General features: G+C 52.6%; 10 protein-coding genes and 1 non-coding gene across 11 annotated transcripts; 7 read left to right on the top strand and 4 right to left on the bottom strand.

Moving 5' to 3' along the window:
* Positions 1 to 40: 40 nt before the first annotated feature.
* Positions 41 to 1,749, top strand: BO86DRAFT_313328 (integral membrane family protein; the record flags this gene model as incomplete). Its single annotated transcript, XM_025668001.1, has 9 exons — positions 41 to 199; positions 257 to 286; positions 354 to 573; positions 626 to 660; positions 715 to 820; positions 874 to 928; positions 992 to 1,054; positions 1,125 to 1,223; positions 1,287 to 1,749. The coding sequence occupies 9 exons, from the start codon at positions 41 to 43 to the stop codon at positions 1,747 to 1,749; spliced, it is 1,230 nt and encodes a 409-aa protein (XP_025527570.1).
* A 784-nt stretch (positions 1,750 to 2,533) lies between these two features.
* Positions 2,534 to 3,695, bottom strand: BO86DRAFT_389400 (uncharacterized protein). Its single transcript, XM_025672122.1, has one exon. The coding sequence runs from the start codon at positions 3,574 to 3,576 to the stop codon at positions 2,614 to 2,616; it is 963 nt and encodes a 320-aa protein (XP_025527569.1). The 5' UTR covers positions 3,577 to 3,695; the 3' UTR covers positions 2,534 to 2,613.
* Positions 3,696 to 4,515: 820 nt separating this feature from the next.
* On the top strand, positions 4,516 to 5,299 carry BO86DRAFT_430687 (class I SAM-dependent DNA methyltransferase; the record flags this gene model as incomplete). Its single annotated transcript, XM_025675724.1, has 1 exon — positions 4,516 to 5,299. The coding sequence occupies one exon, from the start codon at positions 4,516 to 4,518 to the stop codon at positions 5,173 to 5,175; it is 660 nt and encodes a 219-aa protein (XP_025527568.1). The 3' UTR covers positions 5,176 to 5,299.
* A 386-nt stretch (positions 5,300 to 5,685) lies between these two features.
* On the bottom strand, positions 5,686 to 6,197 carry BO86DRAFT_410005 (uncharacterized protein; the record flags this gene model as incomplete). The annotated part of the gene is made up of 2 exons (XM_025674456.1): positions 6,124 to 6,197; positions 5,686 to 6,048 (listed from the first exon to the last, which is right to left on the bottom strand). Exons 1-2 carry the CDS (start codon positions 6,142 to 6,144, stop codon positions 5,686 to 5,688), a joined length of 384 nt encoding a protein of 127 aa, XP_025527567.1. The 5' UTR covers positions 6,145 to 6,197.
* Positions 6,198 to 7,171: 974 nt separating this feature from the next.
* BO86DRAFT_399805 (uncharacterized protein) lies at positions 7,172 to 7,783 on the bottom strand (the record flags this gene model as incomplete). Its single annotated transcript, XM_025673660.1, has 3 exons — positions 7,172 to 7,195; positions 7,274 to 7,350; positions 7,447 to 7,783. 3 exons carry the CDS (start codon positions 7,781 to 7,783, stop codon positions 7,172 to 7,174), a joined length of 438 nt encoding a protein of 145 aa, XP_025527566.1.
* Positions 7,784 to 13,644: 5,861 nt separating this feature from the next.
* Positions 13,645 to 14,829, top strand: BO86DRAFT_430686 (uncharacterized protein; the record flags this gene model as incomplete). Its single annotated transcript, XM_025675723.1, has 1 exon — positions 13,645 to 14,829. The coding sequence occupies one exon, from the start codon at positions 13,645 to 13,647 to the stop codon at positions 14,827 to 14,829; it is 1,185 nt and encodes a 394-aa protein (XP_025527565.1).
* Positions 14,830 to 15,574: 745 nt separating this feature from the next.
* BO86DRAFT_410004 (uncharacterized protein) lies at positions 15,575 to 15,933 on the top strand (the record flags this gene model as incomplete). Its single annotated transcript, XM_025674455.1, has 2 exons — positions 15,575 to 15,783; positions 15,885 to 15,933. Coding segments are annotated over 2 exons (257 nt in total), but the record flags the coding sequence as incomplete, so codon positions are not given.
* A 424-nt stretch (positions 15,934 to 16,357) lies between these two features.
* BO86DRAFT_t140 lies at positions 16,358 to 16,429 on the top strand. Its single transcript has one exon. It is a non-coding gene; the product is annotated as a tRNA-Arg (tRNA).
* A 1,195-nt stretch (positions 16,430 to 17,624) lies between these two features.
* On the top strand, positions 17,625 to 18,851 carry BO86DRAFT_313405 (zinc-dependent alcohol dehydrogenase family protein; the record flags this gene model as incomplete). Its single annotated transcript, XM_025668005.1, has 3 exons — positions 17,625 to 17,769; positions 17,866 to 18,315; positions 18,379 to 18,851. The coding sequence occupies 3 exons, from the start codon at positions 17,625 to 17,627 to the stop codon at positions 18,849 to 18,851; spliced, it is 1,068 nt and encodes a 355-aa protein (XP_025527563.1).
* Positions 18,852 to 19,209: 358 nt separating this feature from the next.
* On the bottom strand, positions 19,210 to 21,237 carry BO86DRAFT_430681 (uncharacterized protein; the record flags this gene model as incomplete). Its single annotated transcript, XM_025675722.1, has 1 exon — positions 19,210 to 21,237. The coding sequence occupies exon 1, from the start codon at positions 21,229 to 21,231 to the stop codon at positions 19,210 to 19,212; it is 2,022 nt and encodes a 673-aa protein (XP_025527562.1). The 5' UTR covers positions 21,232 to 21,237.
* A 407-nt stretch (positions 21,238 to 21,644) lies between these two features.
* BO86DRAFT_339221 (ubiquitin carboxyl-terminal hydrolase) lies at positions 21,645 to 22,698 on the top strand. Its single transcript, XM_025669007.1, has 2 exons — positions 21,645 to 21,795; positions 21,858 to 22,698. Exons 1-2 carry the CDS (start codon positions 21,768 to 21,770, stop codon positions 22,547 to 22,549), a joined length of 720 nt encoding a protein of 239 aa, XP_025527561.1. The 5' UTR covers positions 21,645 to 21,767; the 3' UTR covers positions 22,550 to 22,698.
* Positions 22,699 to 22,738: the final 40 nt, after the last annotated feature.

Below are 22,738 nucleotides of genomic sequence, written 5' to 3'. Positions count from 1 at the left end.
CAGCTAGCTCAGCTCAGTCCTTCGTTTTCCTGTGGTGAGCATGTCGACCATCGTGCATCCGGGGGGTGCGGGCCTTCCTAATGACAATCAAGGGCCACGCATCCTGGCGGCCACGAGCATTGTGACTGCTGGGGCTGCAATCACTGTGCTCGCCCGCATGTATGTTCGCATTTTCCTCATTCGCAATGTGGGGCTTGATGTAAGTGCTGTCTCTGCTTTGGCCCATACCAATTCACTCGAGCTGACCGACCCGGAGGATTATACCATGCTGTTGACAATGATCTTAGTAAGTCACTCCGAGTCATCCCTGACCAGCCGGATGGTATTTGCAGTCCTGACATTGCGGCAATCAGTCACTCTGCGGATGGGGGATCATCATTCCAGAAGTCATCTACGGCGCGGGCCGACATACGGCCTACGTCGAAAAGACAGCTACCAAAGCAATGCATCTGAACTTTGCTACCCAGGCGATATATATGTGGGCAATCGGACTCGTCAAGATTTCCATCGGACTGTTCCTGCTACGGTTCGCACCGCGCAAGGGCTATCGCATTTTCATTTGGGTGGTCATCGGTCAGTGTAGCTTTTTCCATGTCCTAGTTCTTATCCAACTGACGGCATATAGCTCTGATGCTCATTTACACGACAATTTGTTTCTTCGTACGTGGTGCTGGTTTGTCTTGCAGATGACGATTTGATGCTGACTGCTGCCAGACACTCATTTTCCAATGCCATGACATGCGGAGCATTTGGGATTTCTCGGTCAAGTCGAAATGCTTTGCCCCGATACAGCTGTTGAAATTGAGTTATACAAATACAGGTAAACATGTTAATCGAGAGATCCTGCTTGTTCTTTATTTAACAAGGCTCTAGCCTTGAATATCCTGACCGATTTGATCTTTGCCATTCTCCCGATCTTCATGCTCAGGTAAGTCTAGCGGATAAGACTGGACGCTGGCATAGACGGAGCCCTAACGTCACCACCCGACAGACATCTCCAAGTCAACAAACGAACCAAGGCTTCTTTGATTTGCATTCTAGGATTGGGTATTTTGTAAGACCGCGCACTCCATTTTGAGATAGTACAGCATCAATGAACTAACCAGATCCAATTGTATGTACAGTGCCTGCGCCGCAGCGATTGTGAAGCTCACCGTGCTTCCCAACTACGGTCGCACGGGCGACTTTCTCTGGGATTATTCAACTCTCACGATCTGGGTTGTGTCAGTCCTCCTTCACTACCCTGCACCTCAATCCTCATACGCTAACAATACCTTGTTATGCAGCGTCGAATCCAACATGGGCATCGTCGCCGGCAGCCTCCCGACCCTGAAACCCCTCTTCAAGCAAGTGCTGGGCAGCTACGGCTCACGCTACAAATCGCGACCGTACAACTACCCCCATCATAACACCTACGGCAGCAAGGCCTACCGTCTGCGCTCCATGTCCCGATCGCAGCAGCACGGCCAGTCGCAGACCCAAGCCAGCCACCACGACCCCGAGCCTTTCCCCAAGAAACCCACGGCCACGACCACCACAACCACGGCCACAGCGACCTCGTTCCCAGGCCACGACAGCAGCGATAATTCGAGCGAGGAGTACATCCTCTCGCCGCATGAGCATGATACGATCATGCTGACGACGGAGGTGACCGTGTCGCATTCGATGCAGGCCCAGGCGGAGCGGAGTCGCGCGGCGGCTGCGGCGCAGGGTCGGGGGTTCGATCGGCCAGGGCTGGGGATGGTCTAGACTTCCTGGATCCTTGCATTCTCCTTTTTCTCTTCTTTGTTGATCCCCACCTTTTCATTTTAGACACTTCGCTCATTATACATTTTCTTTGATAATTCTTTTTATCCGGTTCAGGTGGATAGAGAAATGGAGTTCAAGGGGTTCGATATTCCGTTAGGGCGTATGGGAAGCTTGCCCTATCCCTATAGAGGTAATGGGGACGAACGACAGTCAAGCAGCAGCAGGGGTCCTTCTAACCAACAAAGAATCTTGTTTCTCTCCGAGATCAGACCACTTTTAGCCAGGGGTCGGAGATGAGGGTTGCGAATCGCCGACAGATGGTCAAGAGATTTCGTTTGCTTCATTCACCTATCGGGAGTGAAGGCAAGGATCTGACTACTTAGCAAGGATAGACGGGAATCAATGTGGTTGTTCGCAATATATGGGTGGAGATGAAAGCATAGCCTAGCAAGGGCCAAGGTTCGCTTGGGTGGCGGAACATCAAATCCGACGGGGAAATTGCGGGTCTGACAGGGACGATTACGGCACGATATGAACTGCTGTGCTTATGCGAAGAAGATATTAACAGGGTACGGACGGCCTTATACTACGACCTTAGTGCTTACTGGGAGATTCCTGGTGTAAAGCTAGCCTATGGATGAGATTAGGCTAAAAGTCTAGATTGATGCCAGTGTAATCCCCACATGATGCTTCATCCAATGCAAACAAAGGCCCTCAATCAGAAATAGATACCGTTGCACTCTCATGCTGCGAGCTACCTATACCTATTTGTGTGTAGTCTATACAGGACAGGACAGTACTCGCAATGTTCCGATCATGCCTCGTAGCGGGAGACCAACCCTAGCAACACCCACAACCATCCTCTCACTGAGTGTAGTATCCTTGAACATTTCGTCGAACCTGGCGCATGTCCACGTAATCCGGCCAGCTGCTGTACCACTCCAAGAACTCCGAAATGGAATCGAACAAGGGTCTGCGACCGTACAATGTGGTAGGGTTCTCCTCACTCGCCTCGAAGAAAACCACCCGCCAGGCCCAATCATTATACCTGGAGTCCGCTTCCTCATCCCCAATCACCCGACAGTAAGCATAAGCACTATACCATAGGTCCTCATCTCTCCAACCACCACTCCCAGTCAGAAACCCGACCTTCACCTCCAAATCATCATCAATCGTTCCATGAAGCTTCACCTGGCCCAGAAGACTATCCTTCAAATACCCCCTCAGCGCCTCCCGCTGCGCCTCCACATCCCTTAAACCCTCCACCCCCTCTTCCTCCGCATACTCCGGCACCCCAATATAAAGCCCCGGCATGAAAGACGCAATTCCCGAGCGCCGGAAATCCGGATCCGAGACCCCGTTCGCGTACTTCAGGAACAGCAGTAACTCCTCACACGGGGGGATCTCGACCGCCTCCCGGCCTTGGCTATCATCAGCCACCGCCGCGGAGCACACCTCGTGGAACGTCTTCTGGTACATCTGCCGCCACGACTCCGTCCGCAGACGCGGGGGACACACCCCGTCCATGTACTGATGATACAGCGACAGAACATCGGCCAGACGTTTGACGTTGCGGACCTCGCGCTCTTCGCGGACGGGTCCCGGCCCCGCGATGCTGTTCCAGTGGGGATCCGGGCCGCCCTCGCCCAGCTTGTCCCAGTAGTCGCGCATCTGCACAAGTTTGTCGGCTTCGGTGGGAAGGTGCAGGGCTTCGATCTCGGCCACCCGGTCTTGGAGGAAGCGGCGGTTGGAGGATTCCATTTTCTGGCGGAATTGGGAGAGGGCGTCGCGCATGGCTGCGTCTGCGTTGCTTCTGATCTCTGACATTGCTGAGGAAGAGGTGTCATGTAGGTTGATGGAAAGGTGGACTTGTAGAATGAAGCACTCCAGGGGGAAGGATTGTTGGGGATAATATATCTGGTCAGTTATCAGTGCGTATTGTTACAAGATAAGGTGATAAGGAGGTAGGTGGTTTGCGCCAGTAGTCCACGATCCCTTATGTAGTGTACTGTAACTTGTTTCTTATCAGCAGCTTGCAAGGCTCATTACCCCGCCATGTCGATGTCAGATTGCCGGTCGGTACCTGAAATAGGCTACAGCCTGCCTGTTAAACAAACTCCTTTGGTTTTGTTGGATGCTTTTTGCAAGACACTTTCTAGCTCTGCCTTATCAGATAATCAACGATCCTCGAGCCTCTGGTGCGGCGCAGAAGTCGTTTTCTTCATTTCCTTGGAACATATAGGACCCCGCAGCCGCACTAAGCCGACACAAGGATAGGTGACCGGAAACAAGCACATTGCTCGGGCTACAAAGCCCTAACCAACAATAACAAGGTATCTGGACTCACATCTGCAGACTTACACAAGGGTTTTCTGTGTAGCCCAGGAGAAAAGCTAAATGGATCGAATCTTGCGCGGTCGCGGGGTAAGATGACGATCGGGGGCCAATGCCCTCATCCCCCGCACTGAACCCTTCTAGACAATGCCATTGTTCACTGCAGTTTTCATTCTAACAGTATATGCACAGCATCTCATGGGCTTGTTCCTGATTGCCATTGGGTATACGATGCCTTGACTGCGTTTATTAGATTGTTCCCCTCCTCTCGCATGTGGCGCGTTGGCAGATTAATCCTGTGCCTTAAATGAGGGGCACCATATTTAAGTGCTGAGAGGCCTGCGGTCTATCATAAAATAATTCCCATCCTCCTGCTCACAAACTCTTCGATCATCTACCATAAGGAGGTAAAAGCATACACAGTTTTTAACGATGGCAACCCAGGTCCAGGTCGAAAACGCCCTGCTCGTCAAGGCCCGCGCCAGCGGCAGCAAGGAAGACTGCATGGCGCTCTACGACACCTGGGCGACATCCTACAACCAAGACCTCACCGATGCCTCCCAGAGCTACGTCGCCCCGTTCACCGTCGCCCAAATCGCACTCCAAGTCAACAAGACCCCTAACGCGCGTATCCTCGACGCTGGCTGCGGCACCGGCCTCGTCGGCGAGGGCCTTACCCGGGGCGCCGGGTATACAACAACACTAACCATCGACGGTCTAGACCTATCCCCGGCAATGCTAAAGGTTGCCGCCAATACCGGAGTGTATCGCACGCTCACAAAAGCCGATCTGACGCAAACGATCGACCTACCCGGCGAGACCTACGACATCGTGACCTGCGCCGGCACCTTCACCCACGGCCATGTGGGGCCGGACCCTGCGCTCCGCGAATTCATCCGGATCCTAAGGGCAGGCGGGTTGATCGTGGCAACTATCCTGGACGAGGTGTGGGTGTCCATGGGGTTTGATACGGAGATCGAGAAGCTGGCTGCCGAGGGCCTGGTGCGTGTGGTCAGCATCGAGCTCACCGACTATCGGAAGGGGTGGGACAAGGCGCGGTTGGTGGTGCTGGAGAAGACCGCGACTGCTTGATTTCTTTGCCAATGCGCCAAACCTGTTGACAGAAATTGCCTGGAACTCGCCCAATGCGACATTGAAGCGACCGACAACTTGGCCCCAGTGCGACAACCCCAATGCGATCCGTTTCTGAGTTCAACGCCCATGCGCAGCAGGACTGGCGACCCCAACGCAGGTTTAATTTGCCCAGCGCGTCTGAATCTAGTCTTCTTAGTTCTCACACGCACCTTATAAACTGCTTTTCATATTTGGCCTCGCACAGTACTCATAACCTGGAGTGGTGTATTAAGAATACAATGCATTCAAATAGACAAAGCATTTCTAGCCTAGGTCAAATAGTCCTATTCTGACCAGGTAGCAAGGTAAACTGATAGTGTTCGATTAATAGTGGCTTCAAAAAATGTAGAGAGTCCAACGCTGCTTGCCACCCTTAGGGTCTTGTTCATCTACCCTGGCTCCCTGAACAAGGCGCACTACAGCACCCGTTCCTATGTACATATATCCCTGATAGCTCCATCAAACACCCTACTCGCACTTAACCTGCAACCGCTGAAGATACTCCGCGTCCACGGGGTAGCAGGTGTGCTCATCGGTGACGTCGTAGGTAGCATAGAGGGTGCTACCGCAGTTGTCATAGTCCTGCTCATTGTAATCGGTCCAGGTGTACAGCACGGGCGTCTTGGTGGCATCGCTGCAGGTCGTCCCGTCGGCGAGGTAAGGGGCGAGGGAGCCCCAGGGCCAGCCCTCAATGCCGAAGCAGGAGTTCTCCAGGATAGTGTAGGTGGTGGGCTTGTCCAAGGAGCAGGTGGTGTTGAACAGGTAGAAGTCAATGGAGACTTCCGCCAGAGCGGTGGCCGTGGCGGCGGTGGCGGAGAGGAGGGCAAGAGTCTGTACGTTTTGGTTAGTGCATGCATTTCTCAAGTCGAGTTGTTACGATGTAACAAGCTCCAGGAGGCATCTGACCTTGGACACGGTGAGCTTCATTGTGAAGGTAGGTACTGTACTTGCGAGTGCGGCCTGCTCAGGAAGATTGCTTGTTGGGGAACCGGAGAGCTTGATGAGTCTGGCCTCTCTTTTTTTTTTGGTGGAGGTGGACCCCCCTTTTATACCTTACCGAACCATCCACATCTTACCCTCCAACTTCCATCTCATCCTCCGATGACGGGGCGTTCTTCAGCTCTTCATGGCTTCTCGGAGCCCGACGAGTGATGAAGATAGATCTAAAACTCCGAAAATGGCCTAGAGAAACCGTTGATTCGTTGCTGGCTTCGAAAAGGCTGACGTACATTTGGTGATTAGTGAACTGAGGTCGAAGGCCCCACATGGTTCTCTTCGCAGGGTATTTGTGGCGGCTTACTAGGTATACTACACCCAACCACCGGCCGCTCCGAGAAAGAAACATGACCACAACAAGGATAGTGGCATGCGAGCTAAGACTCCATCCAGCCGCTAAGTCTCCAATTTGGTGTAAGCAAGGAAGGGCTGAGGGTACCGTGACGAACCTGGATGCAATGACTTTCCCGGAACAGGGTCCTTGAGACTGGGTGTTTGCAACCTCTAATTTCGTAAAAACTGACCCCAGCATAACAGCCTCGTCGGAACCTGATAGACATTGTCTACCATCTACCAAGTTCTCTAGCTAAGTAAGACGCAGGAGAGCAAAGATGGGGCGCATGAAGAACCCGCCCACGTCAGCCCCCGCTCGGGTCGGGATGCCTTCTTCACGGACTAGCCCGCTAGCTTGCCCTTCCAGGGGCGTCAGCGGTTGCTTTCGCTTATTCCTACGACTGCAAACAAGTATAGCTAAGTACTCGATGTACAAACTGCTTCTCGGCCCACCCCCGATTCCTCTTTCTCCATAGTCTGACTGTCATACAACTTCTGCTCTGAAACATTTGTTCATGTCAACGTGATACAATACATAAAAACATGCTGCAAGTAGGGCGAGTGGCCCCTTAATCTACCAGTACATCACAACCCTTGACTCCAATTCGTTCTGACAACAGATCGCCTACCTGCAATTCAGCTTGTTCTCCTGCAGGTCATATCACGTGTCAGCACAGGAGTTACTTCGGGTCCCCCGACATGCGAAAGGGTGAAGAGGGATGCATACCCCAAAGCTGCCCGAACAGCAGACACGTGCGGATGCAGCCGAGTCACATTGGCCTGTTGTTGTATTGATCCGATTGCCTGGATTCATTTTGTGGGTGTCAGCGTCACGCGGGTGGGCGCGATAGTTATCTCAGAGACTGAGGAGGGAATGAGGAGGGCACGAGGCTGACGCACAGTTAGTTCCGACGGCAGCACCCGGGTCGGTGCCGGTGCTCTGAATTTGATCGTAGTTGCTGGTGCCAGGGCCGTCGACACCGGCGCAACAGTACAGATTGGCTGGTTTGCATGACAGGGACTCAACCGTGGGTTTGAGCACAGTTAGGAGATCACCCACTGTACTACCTTGAGCCAGGGCTGTGAGCGGGTGGGCAGTCAGCGCCAGGAAGGAAAGGATGGCTGTGTAGCGCATGGTGGCGGACTGAGTGTGATTGAACGTCGAGGAGGAGGAGGACGAGGAGGACGAGGAGGTGAGAGACAGCTGGAGGTTAGGGAAAACTGGGGAAAGAGACATGGGGACGGGACTATTTGGGGATTTATACTTGCTAGCCACCGGCCATGGTTGACGATTATATTAACCGATCTCCACTATAAGAATTCAACCCCTGACAATCATTGCTGGAACTGCTGGCATGACGCCGATCATGACCTTGAAAATCATCAGCCGGCAACCGGCATAGTTGACAATCATCGTGACCGATCTGCAGCCCCGAACTCAAACGCTGCCAGGCTACGATAGGAACCGATGCCATGCGTTAATCATGAGTCATGATTCATGACAGTGATCCTCACAATACATGACTAGCGGTAATATCGCCTCGACATATATGCATACCCTAGCGATTGGACTGCATTCCCAGGTTGGGGATGTCGAGGCCTTGGGTCTCCGGATACAGTCACCTTAATCTGTGCAATGAGACTCAAGCAGACAACCTATTTTATCTGGTTATATCTATGGAAATGGAAGGTGAAGGAATTCACGCTTATCGCCACCCAGAACTGAACCACTAACGGGCAGTGGACCAGGGCGAAAAGGCCAGACCTTACCCCTGGCGACTGGTATCCAGTAGTTTTCGGTACGGTCGGAAATTGTTGTGGACTATTTTGCTGGCATAGTAACCCAAGCTCTGCTATTATAGTTACTTGATTCTCTGCTAATCTGGAACCAAGAAGCGCTTTACATATATTGAGGAAGCAAGGTGGGAAGAAAAAGGCGTCATGGAAGTTCTACCCGGAGATCCCAGTAATAATAGGCTTTACAACTGATGCTTGTACGGCACAAGTAGGGCTACTGCCCCATCAACTCGACCCCAACTCCTGAACATTTTCCACTCTTCCCAAGTCACAATTTAGTGCAACCAACTTCGAATATCTGTACAGTACATAAGATCACGGGTCAGCGCGGGCGATCTTGGCGCGTCAGCGAAGTGTGCGGGGAGGGGGATCCATACGCCAATGGTGTCCGTGCAGGAGACAAGGTTGGGTGCATTAGAGTCGCATTGCCCACTTGTGTTCCTGCGGCCTTTGATTTCATTCATCCGAGTCAGCAGCTGGCGCACTTAGAGGGATGGGGCGGACGGCAAAATTCTCGCATCAAGTTCACTCGGTGCCACAGGAAAGGAGTATAGCTCACAGTTGGCTCCAACAGCAGGTGTCGGGTCTCTGAACTGCTTGATGAACTTGTAGGCGGGGGTACCAGGGCCCTCGAGCCTGCCACAGCAGTACTGGTTATCGGTCTCGCGGCGTACTAGTCCACCTCAGCGCACAACTTCCCCGTTCACACGTTGAGCATATGCTGTGAGAGGGTGGGAGGCTAGCGCCAGGAATGGAAGGATGGCTGTGATGCGCATTGCGGTGGGTTCTAGTGCTGTAGAAGTCGAAGAGGCTGATTATAAGTGTTGATGATGGAAATTCGAGCAGGCTAGAGAAGGAGAGATGGGAAGTATCTTGAATTTATGCTTGCCGGCATCCAATGGTTGATGATCATCGTGGCCGATCTACATCACGGGAACCTACATCCAATTAGCTTCAGGGAGGATCCATGGTATGATGCCGATTCTGATCCTCATTTCTGTCTGACTGGCATGGCTGAAGGAAACTAGGCATTCGTGCTTAGACTCCCTACCTCCTATTTATTGATCAAGTAAAGCTCTGCACGCGCAGACCTGAGGTGTGAGCTATTCCGAGGTTTGCATATCTCCGACAGCGTCACTCCTGTGTGCAAGCTCATTTAAAGCTTGACGTTTGCAAAAGTTCCGGAAACCCTTATTGCTAGATCTGTGTGACAGCTTCCATCTACTCAGGAGCAAGTAATGCCAAGTCCTCTTCCGGTTCACTAACTTGCCGATCATTGTCATTACTAGAAATTGTACTACGGAGTCCCTCGTAACAAAACTCAAATATCGATGGTCAAATCTGATCTACAGCAGATCTACCGAGCATTCCTTGATAGGGCAAACGAAGCTAGTCTCTCTTACATGATTCACCTGAGCAAGATATGGTAGACTATAAATGGCAGCCCTGAAAAACCCGCCCAAGTCAGCCCCCGTTCGGTTTTGTATGCTTCTTCACGCACTCGCCCGCTAGTGTCGCATTCCAAAGTCCGCTCTTGCAGTTGCTTACTTCTCCGCTGCCTGGGGCAAACAGGCAGTTCGGTTTGTGTTTAACAAAGGAGAGGAGAATGGGGAGACTGGGACATTCCCGCTGGAGAAACATTCGGTTTGCATCAAACTAGGCAGTTTAGTACAGTACGTGGATATGCTAGAAGAGCGACTAGCCCATCAACCACTTATACATCAAAACCCAATTCCCGACTTCTGTCAACTGACCCGCTACAAAGACCACTGATTGGCTAATCAAGTCACTGTGGAATGCAGTTCAGTTTGTCCTCCTAAGAAAAAAAAATATTAGTATCAGATCGGTCACCTGGCAGCGAGGTGTGAGGGAAGGATTTATACCCCAAAGCTGCCCGTGCAGGAGACCAGCGTACGTACACGTGAGTCGCAAGTTCCCGTTGCTTCATCGGGACGGTTACCTAGATTCATTCCACGGAGTCAGCATCCTGTGTGCATGAGAGGAACAATCCTCCATAAGAGAGTAGTTCGGCTCAAAAGCTGGACAAGGCCCTAGGCGCGGGGCTGGCTTACAGTTGGTTCCTACGGCAGCACCCGGGTTGGTATATCGCTGCACTTGCCGGTAGGAGTTGGTGTTGGGGCCATTGACACCAGCACAGCAGTACAAGTCACTAAGCTCGCGTCCTGAAATTCTTGTCCCAATAGCCCCAATCGCGTCACCTAAATTACTTGGTGTAATCACTGCGAATGCATTGAGTGGATGAGAGGCTAGCGCCAGGAAGGGAAGGATGGCCGTGAAGCGCATTATGTGCGGGTTAAGTGTAGTGGAAGTTGAGGAGGAGAGAGACAGTGGGAGATTTGGGCTGTAGGAAACCTTTGTGAATTTATGCTTGTTGGTGAATGGCCTTGGTCGACAATCATTGTGACCGATCTCCGGCACCCAAATCCAAAATCTGGCAAACATAGCTGGAACAGCTGGTATGACGCCGATCACGACCCTCAGGATTATTACACCATTCGATAGATGATGCCTGAGTAGGCATCCACCTCCGGACTCCTCATATTCAAGCGACGATCTTCCACAACCGCAGGTCAGCAATGTGAGCTACTGCGTACTATGTACTGAATTTTCTGATAGAGTAAGTACTCATATATGTGAGATTCTCAGATAAGCAAATACCATTCTTCACCTTCCTCTGCATTTGCCAAGTGCCCAGTTCCCCCGTTCATGCACCACAATCAGTACGGGAGGCCCCTTCTTCAATCTATATGCCACCATCGATTCAATGGCAAAGAGAGAGAATCCGGAATTACCCCACATGACAGGTGAATGCTACATACTGAATACTGTCTGTCTGTCTTCATCGGGCCGAAGAGACAGATTTCCTGGCTTGGGGCAAATCCGTGCCCACCGTGGAGAGATGCCCCCAGCTGAATACCGGAAAGGGGACCTTAAGAACATTCAAGGCTCCATGTATCGTTACCTATTGCTATAGGTCTAATGATGATACCCAAGTATTTCGCTTCAACGTTATTCACTAAGTCACACTTGAACCAAACCACAACCCGACTTCCGATTGCTTGCTCCTTTCCCACAAAGCTGAAATCTTATAAACTTTATTCAAGCCGTGACTTAGAGTGCAATGGGTTTTGTCCAACTGCAAGTCGAATCACGCATCAGCATGGGGGTCACTCGGGGTGTGGAAAAACGGGAGAGAATGAATTCATACCCCAAAGCTGCCTGTACAGCAGGCAAGTGTAAGTGAAGACGAGTCATACGTGCCCGCGCTATTGGGAGGCTCGCTTGATTCCAGTTCATCCGAGTCAGCATCATGCGTGCACAAGAGGGAAAGGTGCGCCTTTCGGGAGGAGGGGGGCTATTCCCAGTGCTGGAAAAGGCTTACAATTCGTCCCGACGGTGTTCCCTGGGTCAGTGCCGGTATTCTTGATTGCGTCGTAGTTGTTGGTGCGCGGGCAATCGACACCGGAACAGCACCACAGGTCGACTGGATTGTAGGGCGAAGTCGAAGTCGAACTCGTCGCTCCTCAAAGTCCAATAGTTGACTCAATTTCATCTACAGCGTCGCCTACAGCACCCATCACATCTTGAGCAGATGCGGTGAGCGGGTGGGAGGCCAGCGCCAAGAAGGGAAGAAGGGCTGTAAAGCGCATAGCAGTGGGCTGGGTCCGGTGGGAGTCAAGGAGGTTGGTTGGCTCGAAGTGAGGTCACTCAAAGCTCAAGGCTTGGAAAGACTCGAATTGGAGAGGTGGGAGCAGCTTGGAATTTATGATGGTTGTTGGCACCCGGCAAGGTTGGCGATCATTGTGACCGATCGACAGTACCCGAACCCCAATGCTAACAGGCGATGGAAGCAATCGGTACTAAGGGCCGCTCATGACGCTGGTGCTCGCAATGGATGGTATTCATCGCCTCGATGTGTACTCCTCATGCATCAGGGATCGATGATCCTGCAATCGCACACCGGCAAGGGGAAGCATGAACATGCGATATTCCAGGATGTCGAGATCTCGGGTCCGGATACCGTCTCTTCCAGCTGCACAATTATTCAATTGGTCCCCTTTTTGACACATATGACAGGACGCCTTCCCTGTGGCCGCACAAGAATTATGACATGTATTCTCGCGGTGCTATGGCTTCCCGATCATTGAACTCAATAGCAGTACGTTAACTACACCGAAAATGGATGGTCAAATTTGAGTATACCGCTAAGGCAAGATAGCACTTCTTCTGCTCCCGATTGGCAATTCTCGAGTGGTACATGAGTGAAAATACCTATGTTATGTCTCTATAAGTAAAGGGAAGAGAATTATACGCTTGTTGCCACTCCCAATTGAGATAGTCGCAAAACCATGATCCGACTGTGACAATGACACGTTCATGGCCAGTCAAATCGCCTGGTCAATTGACGACAATCATCGAAGACATACTTGTAACTTCGAACATGTCACTGATGAGCTCACAAGCTGGTGCTCAGGGCTTCAAGCTTGGATTCGGATTCAATCCAGGAATGAATGGGCTGGAAAGCGGGCCGAAGCGATAATATCCCGATTTGGCAATTCTGTGGAGAAGGTGGACAATGAGATTGAATGCCTTCAAAATCGGCATAACCCCAGCAATGCCGATTTTCTAACATCAGGCCTTTGTTGGGCTTTGGGTGGTGGATTGCATCTCCCAACAGCAAGAGAAAATGAGATCTCACTCACACCCACTGGATGTTTCAAAGTGTCGTCCTTAATCTCCACACCCTCTAAGCGAACGCCTCCGGCGGTTCCGGCATCTCGGTTACAGGATTCGGCCCATCCCGATCCATCAGATTCTGGGGAAGCCAAGAACCACGAGTCAGAGCGACCACTGCCGTGACGATACGCCGAAGGAAAACGCGATCGGTGATTCACAATCTCCCTCAACAATGATCTCGCTTAGCTTCTCCAGGATCTCCCGATCTGAGCATTCCTTGTTTCAGATCGAGACTCGTTTGGATATCAAAGCAGTGCCGATGGTTACAATGTGAAGAGTGCACGATGGCTGCTGTGTCTCTGAAGGGCATAAATACCAGACAACCTTCTGAGCAATGTGTCTTCGTCTATCGACAATCATCCGACCTCTTCTCATTCTTCCAGGCTAGTCCTGCTGTCATTCTTTATATTCGCTTAGGAAAGTTGTGCCTGTGGCAAACAACGTACCTTCTCGCTCGTTAACCGTGTCAATTGTCCGGAACAATTTGACCTACTCTTGCCCACCGTCACTTCAACATTTATCTCCTGTTTGTTTGAAAACAACATGTTGTTCACCAAGCCCAGTGTGGTTGCTGCATCGGTGCTCTCGGCCTCGATGGCCCAGGCACACATGATCATGGACCACCCGGTCCCTTACGGGAAATCCACCCTCAACAACTCGCCCTTGGCTGCGGACGGCAGCGACTTCCCCTGTAAGCAGCGCGACGGGGTGTATGACTGGCCCGCCGCGGACGAGATGAACTATTTCGAGACTGGGGTGTCTCAGGTGCTGAACTTCACCGGCATCGCCGTCCACGGTGGCGGTTCCTGCCAGGTGAGTTTGACCACAGACATGCAGCCCTCCAAGGACACCGTCTGGCAGGTCATCAAGTCTTTTGAGGGGGGCTGTCCAGCCAACGTGGATGGCAATCTGGACGGTGACGCCTCGACTCCGGACCCCTACCAGTTCAACTTCACTATCCCGGCCGACTTTTCGGCTGGCAACTACACGCTGGCGTGGACCTGGTTCAACCGCGTCGGGGCCCGCGAGATGTACATGAACTGCGCCCCGATCACCGTCATGGACAGCGCGGCCCAGAAACGCTCCGTCGCCAAGCGCAGCAGCTACCCTGACCTTTTCGTGGCCAACATCAACGGCTGCACCACGACCGAGGGTGTGGACATCCGCTTCCCCAACCCCGGCGATGTGATTGAGTACGACGGCGAGGCCTCTCGTCTTGCGGCCACGGATGCGGCTGCCTGCACGGGAGTGTCCACTGCGTGGGGAAGCAGCGCTGCGACCGCGGCTGCATCTGTCTCGTCCACGACCACTACTGCTGCTAAGATCACTGCCACTGCTCCCGTTGTCGCGGTGGAAACATCGGCTGCGACTTCGTCCGTGGACAACTCCGCTGCTATCACCACCGCCGCTGCCCCCGCTGCTACGATGACCGCAGGCCGCCCCAACGGACACCAACAGAACGCCGTGGCAACCACTTCCACCGCTACCGCCAGCTCTGCCACTGGCACTGCCCTCTCTGGCGTTCTCAGCGGCGCCTGCAGCCCCGAGGGATCCTGGTGGTGCAACGCCGGCACTTCTTTCCAGCGCTGCGCCAACGGAGTCTGGACTCCTTCCCAGGATATGGCGCCCGGCACGGTCTGCACGGCGGGCCAGTCGTCTGATCTCACAATCTCGCTTGCTAAGAGCCGCCGTGATGAGCAGCGTATGCGTCGTCGTCAGATTGCTTAGGGGGTGACTTCTCGTGGGTTTAGGTTTGCGTACACTCGGAGGCATGGCCTTCAATGTTCGTCTTGTCTTTCATGAGGGGGATATGAGGAATAGCTTTAGCAATGTCCATCAAGATGCTAGGTAAAAATACTATCCATTTGTCTCATCTCATCTTAAAGAAACCTCTGCATATAAATGGTCTGCTTTGCACATACCGTTGCTTACTCTATCGTGGCTGCTTTCATGATGACGGCACGTGAGTGATCCGTTACTGAACCGTTGTGACATCTGCTTTGTAGTTCTTATTATCCCCGCCTAATCGGGGAAACCAGAAAGCTAATAGTCCTCATGTTCTACTCACAGGGATCTAGTTTGGTAGACCGGCTAATGTCTAACCCATAGTACTGCTACCGCACGAATTAGCCTGAAGCTGTGTGTTCAAGACCCGCACCCCCGAGGGAATTGCCCTAGTGAAGCCACCAGAATGACCGGGCTACAGCCTTGACACACGAGCGCCAGTCAATCTACGGAGCCTTGCAACCCGTCCACCCCCCTGCGTTATCAATCACCTGGCAGTAGACGTCAGTCAGCCTTGAGGCCCAGGCGCGGGCAGGAAGCTTGGCTGTGGCCGCGGGCACCAATCCTCTCCGCCATGCAATACGAGGCGGCTATCATCTGATAAATGTCATGTCCAGCCCTGCGATTAGATGGGAAATATATATACTGCTCCTCTCCAGAACATCCCATCTCTTTCTACAACACCTCTCCGTCCTTTACTGCACTGCACATTCTCTGGCCATTCATATTCTCGTATCATCACCCATTCTATTCTTGATTTCCTTCAATTTGAGCGAAACAAGAGACAGCCACAATGTGCAAGACCTCGTACGATTGCGGGTGCAGCGTCAACAATGGCAGTGGCTGCAACTGCGGCACGGTGACCCAGCGGAACACGGGGTACTGCATTGCTCACCAGTAAGTTAATTTTTTCTCCATCGGTTCTTTTTTTTTTTTTTTTGGGTGGGAAGTAGAAACGAATATGCACGGCCAGACTGACAGTCTTCACTCGGATCTAGGAACGGCGGCGGTGGTGTCTACACCCGGCCACGCGGACAGCCGCGTTAGATATAGGACATATAAGGCGAGTATCCGCCTGGCTCTATTGGGCAGATTCCTTGCTGAGCCATTGTGTTAACACCAAAGAGCAGGGTCGATCTCAGCAGCGAGATGCCATCCGTCCATCACCCACGTCGGAAGGATTCTGGCATCGTTAAATCTGCTATACGACCTAACTGGGATGGATAAGCTGTTGGGATTAGGATGGAGACAGGGATTAAGAAGTAGTTGAAGACCCAGGTGGACATTGCTATCTTCTTCATATGATTGTAATACCGCAGGCCCCACCGTGGGCAGAGCTGTCACCCGCAATGCCATATCTATCTTCATGAACCTCAGGCCTGTAAAAAGTAAGTCCCTTTGGCGACGCCCATGAGCACATCCGCTTTGGTCTGGATTATGTAAATCTTGAGCTTGCATATTCTCAACAGCTGGCCTGCTGGCCCAATGGTAAGGCGCTTGACTACGAATCAAGAGATTGCAGGTTCGAGCCCTGCGTAGGTCATTACTTTTTGCCCTCGCTCTATACATGCATATTGCATAGAAGAATTCTTTCCCGAGCGTTTTTTCTATATCCCATACGGATGTGCTTTTTCATCTCGCATTTGCTACAATTGTATACTGACTTTGAAGGGCGTGTGGTGGCGGATAATAAGATGAGTGTACAGTTTTGAACGTACCAAGTGAGGCTGCAGCCCCACCCCAGCAAATGGGATATCCACAGGCTTGGCAATGGAAGTCTTGATACCGTAGAGGAAGTCAATTATACACGTAATTGTAATATTCCGGATATATTGATGTTCGGTGGTTGAGCGATTGCGAATTTGCCTTAGTTCTGCACCTATTCCAACACCTTTCTGACAACCATCGGCCTTGTAGGTCGTCAGAGGCGCGAATGATGAGGATGTTGTGGACCATTGTAGACAGTTAAAGGTAAGTGGGTGTGCAGAGTTGAATTCAACTTTTATTGAAGGGGAAAGCAGGCCATAGTCATCCGTGACTGTAGCGTTCATCGAAGCCTTCAGCCCGTTCATTTCCAAATGCTCAATGGAAGCTGAGGGGTAAACAACCTCACCATTCTCGGCTGCTGTGCGTGAATCTCTGCTCCGTGCATTCCTATTGGCAGCCACGCAGCCCCAAATCCTTAGGTACTAAATCATTTGATATCTCCAGCCAGGACACCCTGGTCAATGCAGATTCTGTTAAGAAGATTACACCAGCGCTTTTGGTTATGACATGGGGATCTTCGCATCTCATTGCGCCTGGGGAATAGCTAAGCGTAATGAGGGCAAGGCGTTGCGCGACAAGTGGCCCTTGCCGTTCACTGCTCGGCAATGTACTTTCTTGGTTGGCGCGGCTAGGTACAACTCTAACTAGTAATGATGCTATCGTAGATTCGAGAGGGTCTTGGTAATAGTAGTAGCGGTGCTGGTATTGCTGGTAGCCTTTCTGCGTGGGGGCTAGAATTAAACCAGAAGAATAGATTCATCGTGATGATGTAATGAGGACCCCAATGCAGCTTCCCGGATGCAGCCAATCGGAACCGCCGGTCCAGCATCGCGATCTGAACCTCTACGGCCATCCATGCGTGGATTTCAAGGCTGTTCGTCCGCGGTATATAAAAACATATTTGGATTCTTGCAGGGCAAGGTCCGAAACAAAGAATTCTACCTATTGTCCTCTATACAGGCGGAACATAAATGTCCACCTCACTCGAGCAATACATCTCCCACTTCGATGGCCTCGACGGCCTCCGAAAAGTCAAGGCCCCGCTGCCATCCCCGGGACCGGGAGAGGTCCTCGTCAAGACCAATGCCGTGTCTCTCAACTACCGCGATATGGAAGGTAGTACCCCTTACATCACCATCCAATACCCCGTGAGACGAGCAGAAACCATCACCCACTGTTCTACTCCAGCAGCACAAGCTAACAGCCTCCCAGTCATCCGCGGAGAATACACGCATCACCAATCCGTCAACCAGGGGTCCGAGATCGTCCCCTGCTCCGACATGGCGGGCACCATCACCGCCGTCGGCGCCGGGGTCACCAGATGGCAAGTCGGCGACCGCGTGGTTTCCACCTTCGTGCCCGACCACAAGACCGGGCAATTGACCGAGGCGGCGTTGAAGTCGAGTCTGGGTCTCCCGAGGCCGGGGGTGTTGGCCACGCACCGGATCTTCCGGGAAGGGGCGCTGGTGAAGACGCCCGCGCAGATGAGCGACGAGGAGGCCTGCACGCTTCCGATCGCGGCTGTCACGGCGTGGATGGCGCTGACGGGATCAAACCCACTCGGTCAGCCGGAGGCAACGAAGGGGAAGTACATCCTGCTTCAGGGGACGGGAGGCGTCAGTGTGGCGGGGCTGTTGTTGGGGAAGGCATTGGGTGCGAAAGGTGTGTTCACAAAACTCCCTTGATGACATTTTGCCCATGGATACATACTGATAACCACAACAGTGATCATCACCTCCTCGTCCGACGAGAAACTAGCCCGCGCCAAGGAACTAGGAGCGGACTTCGGCGTCAATTACAAGGAGCGACCCGACTGGGAAAAGTACGTGATGGAGGTCACCGACGGCCACGGTGCGGACATCATCCTCGAGACCGGAGGGTCGCAGACCATCGGGAAGACTTTCGCCTGTGCCGCGTACGGCGGTCTGATCAATTGCATCGGGTATACCTCCGGCAAAACCCAGGTCGCGGGCGAGCAGCCGAATGTGAATGTCCTGACGATCAGCCGTTGCCTGACCCTTAAAGGCTTCGTGAACGGTCCCAGGGACCGGTTCGAGGAGATGGCGCAGTTTGCGGAACAGCATGGGGTTCATCCGGTCATCTGCAGGACGTTTAGGTTTGACGAGGCAAAGGATGCGTTCAAGTATATGGAGGCTGGGTCGCATTTTGGGAAGATTGTTGTTAGAATTGGACAGTAGATGTTGCGTGTGTCTGTAGGAATACTCTACCTGGTTTATGTCAGGTATCTCAAGGGTTTGGCGAGCTGGTCGTAGGCTCATATACGTCCGTTGATTGAAGGAGACAGCCTGCCCTGGCTGGAAAGAGGAATGTTCAACTACTCACAGTGTCTGATCTGTCTCTATTGCCCTTCCCCAAACATGTAAGGGAGACTTTGCCCCTCGGCGGCAAAGAAAGTTCTCCTTTTCGCCCCCTGAGGCGCGGATTATTCGTCGATACAACTAGGGTATACTAGACCATGCTTCTTGGTAATAGGCATTAACGTGGATGGCGGGTTCGGCACCTATGCATGATAAATAGTGCTGACACCCTTACAGATCAAGAATTTGGCAGTGTAATTTCCGCCCCATCCATGAACGCTTCGCTTACTTCCTCACAGTAAGTCGACCAGGAATCCCAATTGATCAGATCCGCCCAAGCCCAATGTGCCTCCCCATGAACATCCGGAAGCAGAGTTCCCTCGGCCCGAACAACCGGCCACGCAGGGTCCGACAACATGTCATGCAACGTTTCACTCTCCGCGGTCGGAGCAGGTGTAGGTTGACCGGGACCGAGAACCTGAGTCAGGGTATCAGCCTTAGTGCAGAGATGTCGCGTGAGAGCGGCGGCTCGTGCTGCGGTAATATTCTCACTGCCGGCGGAGTCGAAGATTTCGAGGGCCAAGTCGAGGTGCTCTCTGGCTCGGGCGCACCGGTGGCAGTAGGGATACGCTAGCATGAAGCCGATGATGGTCAGTACTGCGTTCCACTGGTATTGGTATATTTCCGAAAGGCCGTGCAAAACGTCGTGTAGGCCCATTCGATGATGGGTGGTTCGGATCATTGTCAAAGCGTGGTTGAGTGCTGTTGCGGCGTGGGCGTCGGCTTTGGGCTGCGACTTGGGAACGAATGGGTAGGTCGGAAACTGGATGAAGACGCGGTGAAGGCTGATGATGGCATTATGGTATTGAAGTAGTAGCAGTGTGCTCAGCAAAGTGACCATCGATGAGTGCTCCTCGGATCGACCTTCGAACTCGTGTGCATCGTGGGTATCGGGTGGTGCATCGGGTACCTCGAAGACTAAGCCGGGAAATACTTGTGTTTGAGACACCGCGTCGCACCAGTCTTGGAGATGGTATAGACTATCGCACAGACACTTGGCTCGTCTTTCGAGGTGCGCGGGTTCCACCGCCCCATCCAGCACGGAGCGGTGACCCATGGCCTCGTTCACGGCCAAGGCTGCAGCTGTCAGGCGAATGGACTCGGTATGATAGAGCAAACCATTGGATAGATGGACGTCTTTGGACTCTCTGTTGGGCATCAGCCACATGAGATCTTCGATATGAACAGTGACCGGCTTCCCGACATGCCGCGAGCAGCGGAAGTCGAGGCAAACTAATGTCCACCACAGACGCCGGAAGAGCTGGCATACTGGTTGTCCACGATGCCGGGCGTCCATGTAGTTCATTGACTGGGCGATACGCAGGGCCAGTCCCACCATATTGTATGCTGCCTGGTGATGTCCCGCATCGAGGAGGTATGAAGTCAGGTAGCAGTAGCATTGAATGACGGATAAGGAGGGTGCGGCGAACGTCGTCAGCTGGGTGACAGCTGCCAGGCTGCGTCGGAAGTAAGACATTCCGACTGTTGATTGCCGGCGCTGGAACTGTGGCCAGTGCAGACCGACAAGTCTGGTGTGCAGTCTGGAGTGGTAGACATAATGGAGAGCGAATGCCGTGACGGCATCTTGCAAAGGGGTATGTCGGGAAGAAGGGATCAAGTCCTTCCAATCCACAATGGGCATTAATGGTCGAAGGCGCGACCAGAATATTCGCATCAGATGGTTAATCTGAGATGGAGATAAGTCGCAATCTGCGTTCGGCGGTCCTTGTAGAACAGTGGATGGGAAAGATGATATCTGGTCCAGAGATGGATCGCTGCCCGGTGCAGTAGCGGTGGGGGACAACTGTGATTCACCGCCACAGAAGGCATTGATGCGGGCAATGAACCCTAGAGTTGAGTCGGTTTTGTGGGAAGTCCATGCCAGATTCGCCGATGGCGATGGCGATAGCGGAGGGACTGACTCCCTGAGCTGAGGGTCGCTGACTGGAGTTCTTTCTACTGGGTGACTGTCCACTGGTTGCTCAGGAACGTCTTGGCTAGTCTGCACAGGATTGCTCCTCCGTTGAGCTTTCTGGGGAGTATTCACCGGGCGAGATCGACGACAGACTATATCGTTGGCAACACAGGGGGGACACGGCGTAGCAGCTTCGCATCGCACCCGGTGCTCGCGGCAAAAGTCGCAGGCCTTGGTAATCCTCCGACGCCGGGAGGCGAGTGTCGTACTAGGAAACGCATTCATTTGGAGATTACAACCAGTCACGAGAAACGGAGGACACTTTGCGCCGGTCTACGGTCTACACAAGTGGTGCAGTGCTGAGTAGTGCAGTGTTCGGAGAGGATTCAGTGGCGGGGGAACACATTCTCGGCCAATAGGAACTCACGGGTCATCAGTACGGTATCCCTTAGTCACTGTCCAAGTTGTGCAAAGACCGGTTCCACTGGGGGAATCTTGCATTAAATCACGCCTAATTCATGTTTGGTTTCACTTTTAATAATCAAAGTAGAATATCTGTAGCATCACTGAGCCATTCTAGAAATGACTAAGCGAGATCGAGTCCTTAATGCAGGCGGTGCCGGAGGGCAGTATACTCCATCATCAGTGCGGGGTCATCCACCAACGGTGAAATAGTGAAAATGAAATGTTCCCCATATAACCATGAATCTAACTACCTTAAGTAGAATCCTGCAATCCGTCTCCATCATCTCCTTCCTGTCTGCCAATAGCATCTGGCTATTCGACTCTCCCATATATTGACCTTCCCAAAAACACCCAAAATGGAGAAGAAGACATGGTCAATGCTGGGTAAGGGACCTAAGCCCTCATGGCCCACTTGATTTGGGACAGAACCTCATCGCAAATGACAGAAAATAACCCTGGTGTAATGAATCAATTGGCAGCCAAGCTGGGTCTATCGTCCGAGCTCCAGTTCTACGACGTCTACTCCCTGGACCCTGAACAAATGGCACATATCCCTCGCCCTGCTCTGGCTCTACTGGTCATCATTCCACTTACCCCAGCTTGGGATCAAAGTCGCAAGGCCGAAGACGCTAACACAGAACTATACACCGGATCTGGCCCGGACGAGCCAGTCATATGGTTCAAGCAGACCATCGGCCACGCCTGCGGCTCCATCGGTCTACTCCATTGCTTGATCAACGGTCCGGCTGTCGACTTCATCCAGCCTGATTCCGACCTCGCAGCGATCCGGCGCCTCGCCATACCGCTCGATATGACCCATCGCGCCGAATTGCTATACAACAGCGAGCCATTCGAAATTGCTCACAAGTCGGTTGAACAGGCCGGCGATAGCCACGCAGATCCGACGCGTGAGCGTAATGGGGGGCATTTTGTGAGTTTTGTCAAGAGCGATGGAAAGCTTTGGGAGCTGGAAGGGTCGAGGAAGGGTCCTCTGGAGAGGGTAGGTCTGGCCGACGACGAGGACGTTCTCAGCCCACGGGCGCTTGAAATGGGTATCAAGAGGATCATTCAGTTGAGCATGGGTGGAGAAGACGAGAGCATCCAGTTTAGCTGCATTGCTTTAGCTCGCAGGCCTTAGACTCGAACTGGGGTTTGGCACACACGCAGTCCGCATATACCATGCTGTGGGCAATATGATAGCGAAGCCTGTATGAGACCAAGTCTGTCAGCCGTCGAGAAGAAAGACGACGGTTCGCCCTGGCCGGAGGAAGCGACTGGGTTCTGTCCGTCACAGTGAACTAGAGGCTGGGGCTGAGATATTCCATGT

The sequence above is a fragment of the Aspergillus japonicus genome, assembly GCF_003184785.1.
Source record: "Aspergillus japonicus CBS 114.51 unplaced genomic scaffold BO86scaffold_25, whole genome shotgun sequence".
Taxonomy (NCBI): domain Eukaryota; kingdom Fungi; phylum Ascomycota; class Eurotiomycetes; order Eurotiales; family Aspergillaceae; genus Aspergillus; species Aspergillus japonicus.
The sequence above is the reverse complement of the archived record's forward strand: the minus strand, read 5'-3'. Positions and strand labels throughout refer to the sequence as shown.

Coding starts and splice junctions, on each gene's coding strand:
- BO86DRAFT_389400 (XM_025672122.1), bottom strand. CDS start 3,576: ATGTCAGAGATCAGAAGCAACGCAGACGCAGCCATGCGCGACGCCCTC.
- BO86DRAFT_339221 (XM_025669007.1), top strand. CDS start 21,768: ATGGAGAAGAAGACATGGTCAATGCTGG. Junction 21,796..21,857: donor GAAGACATGGTCAATGCTGG/GTAAGGGACCTA, acceptor CGCAAATGACAG/AAAATAACCCTGGTGTAATG.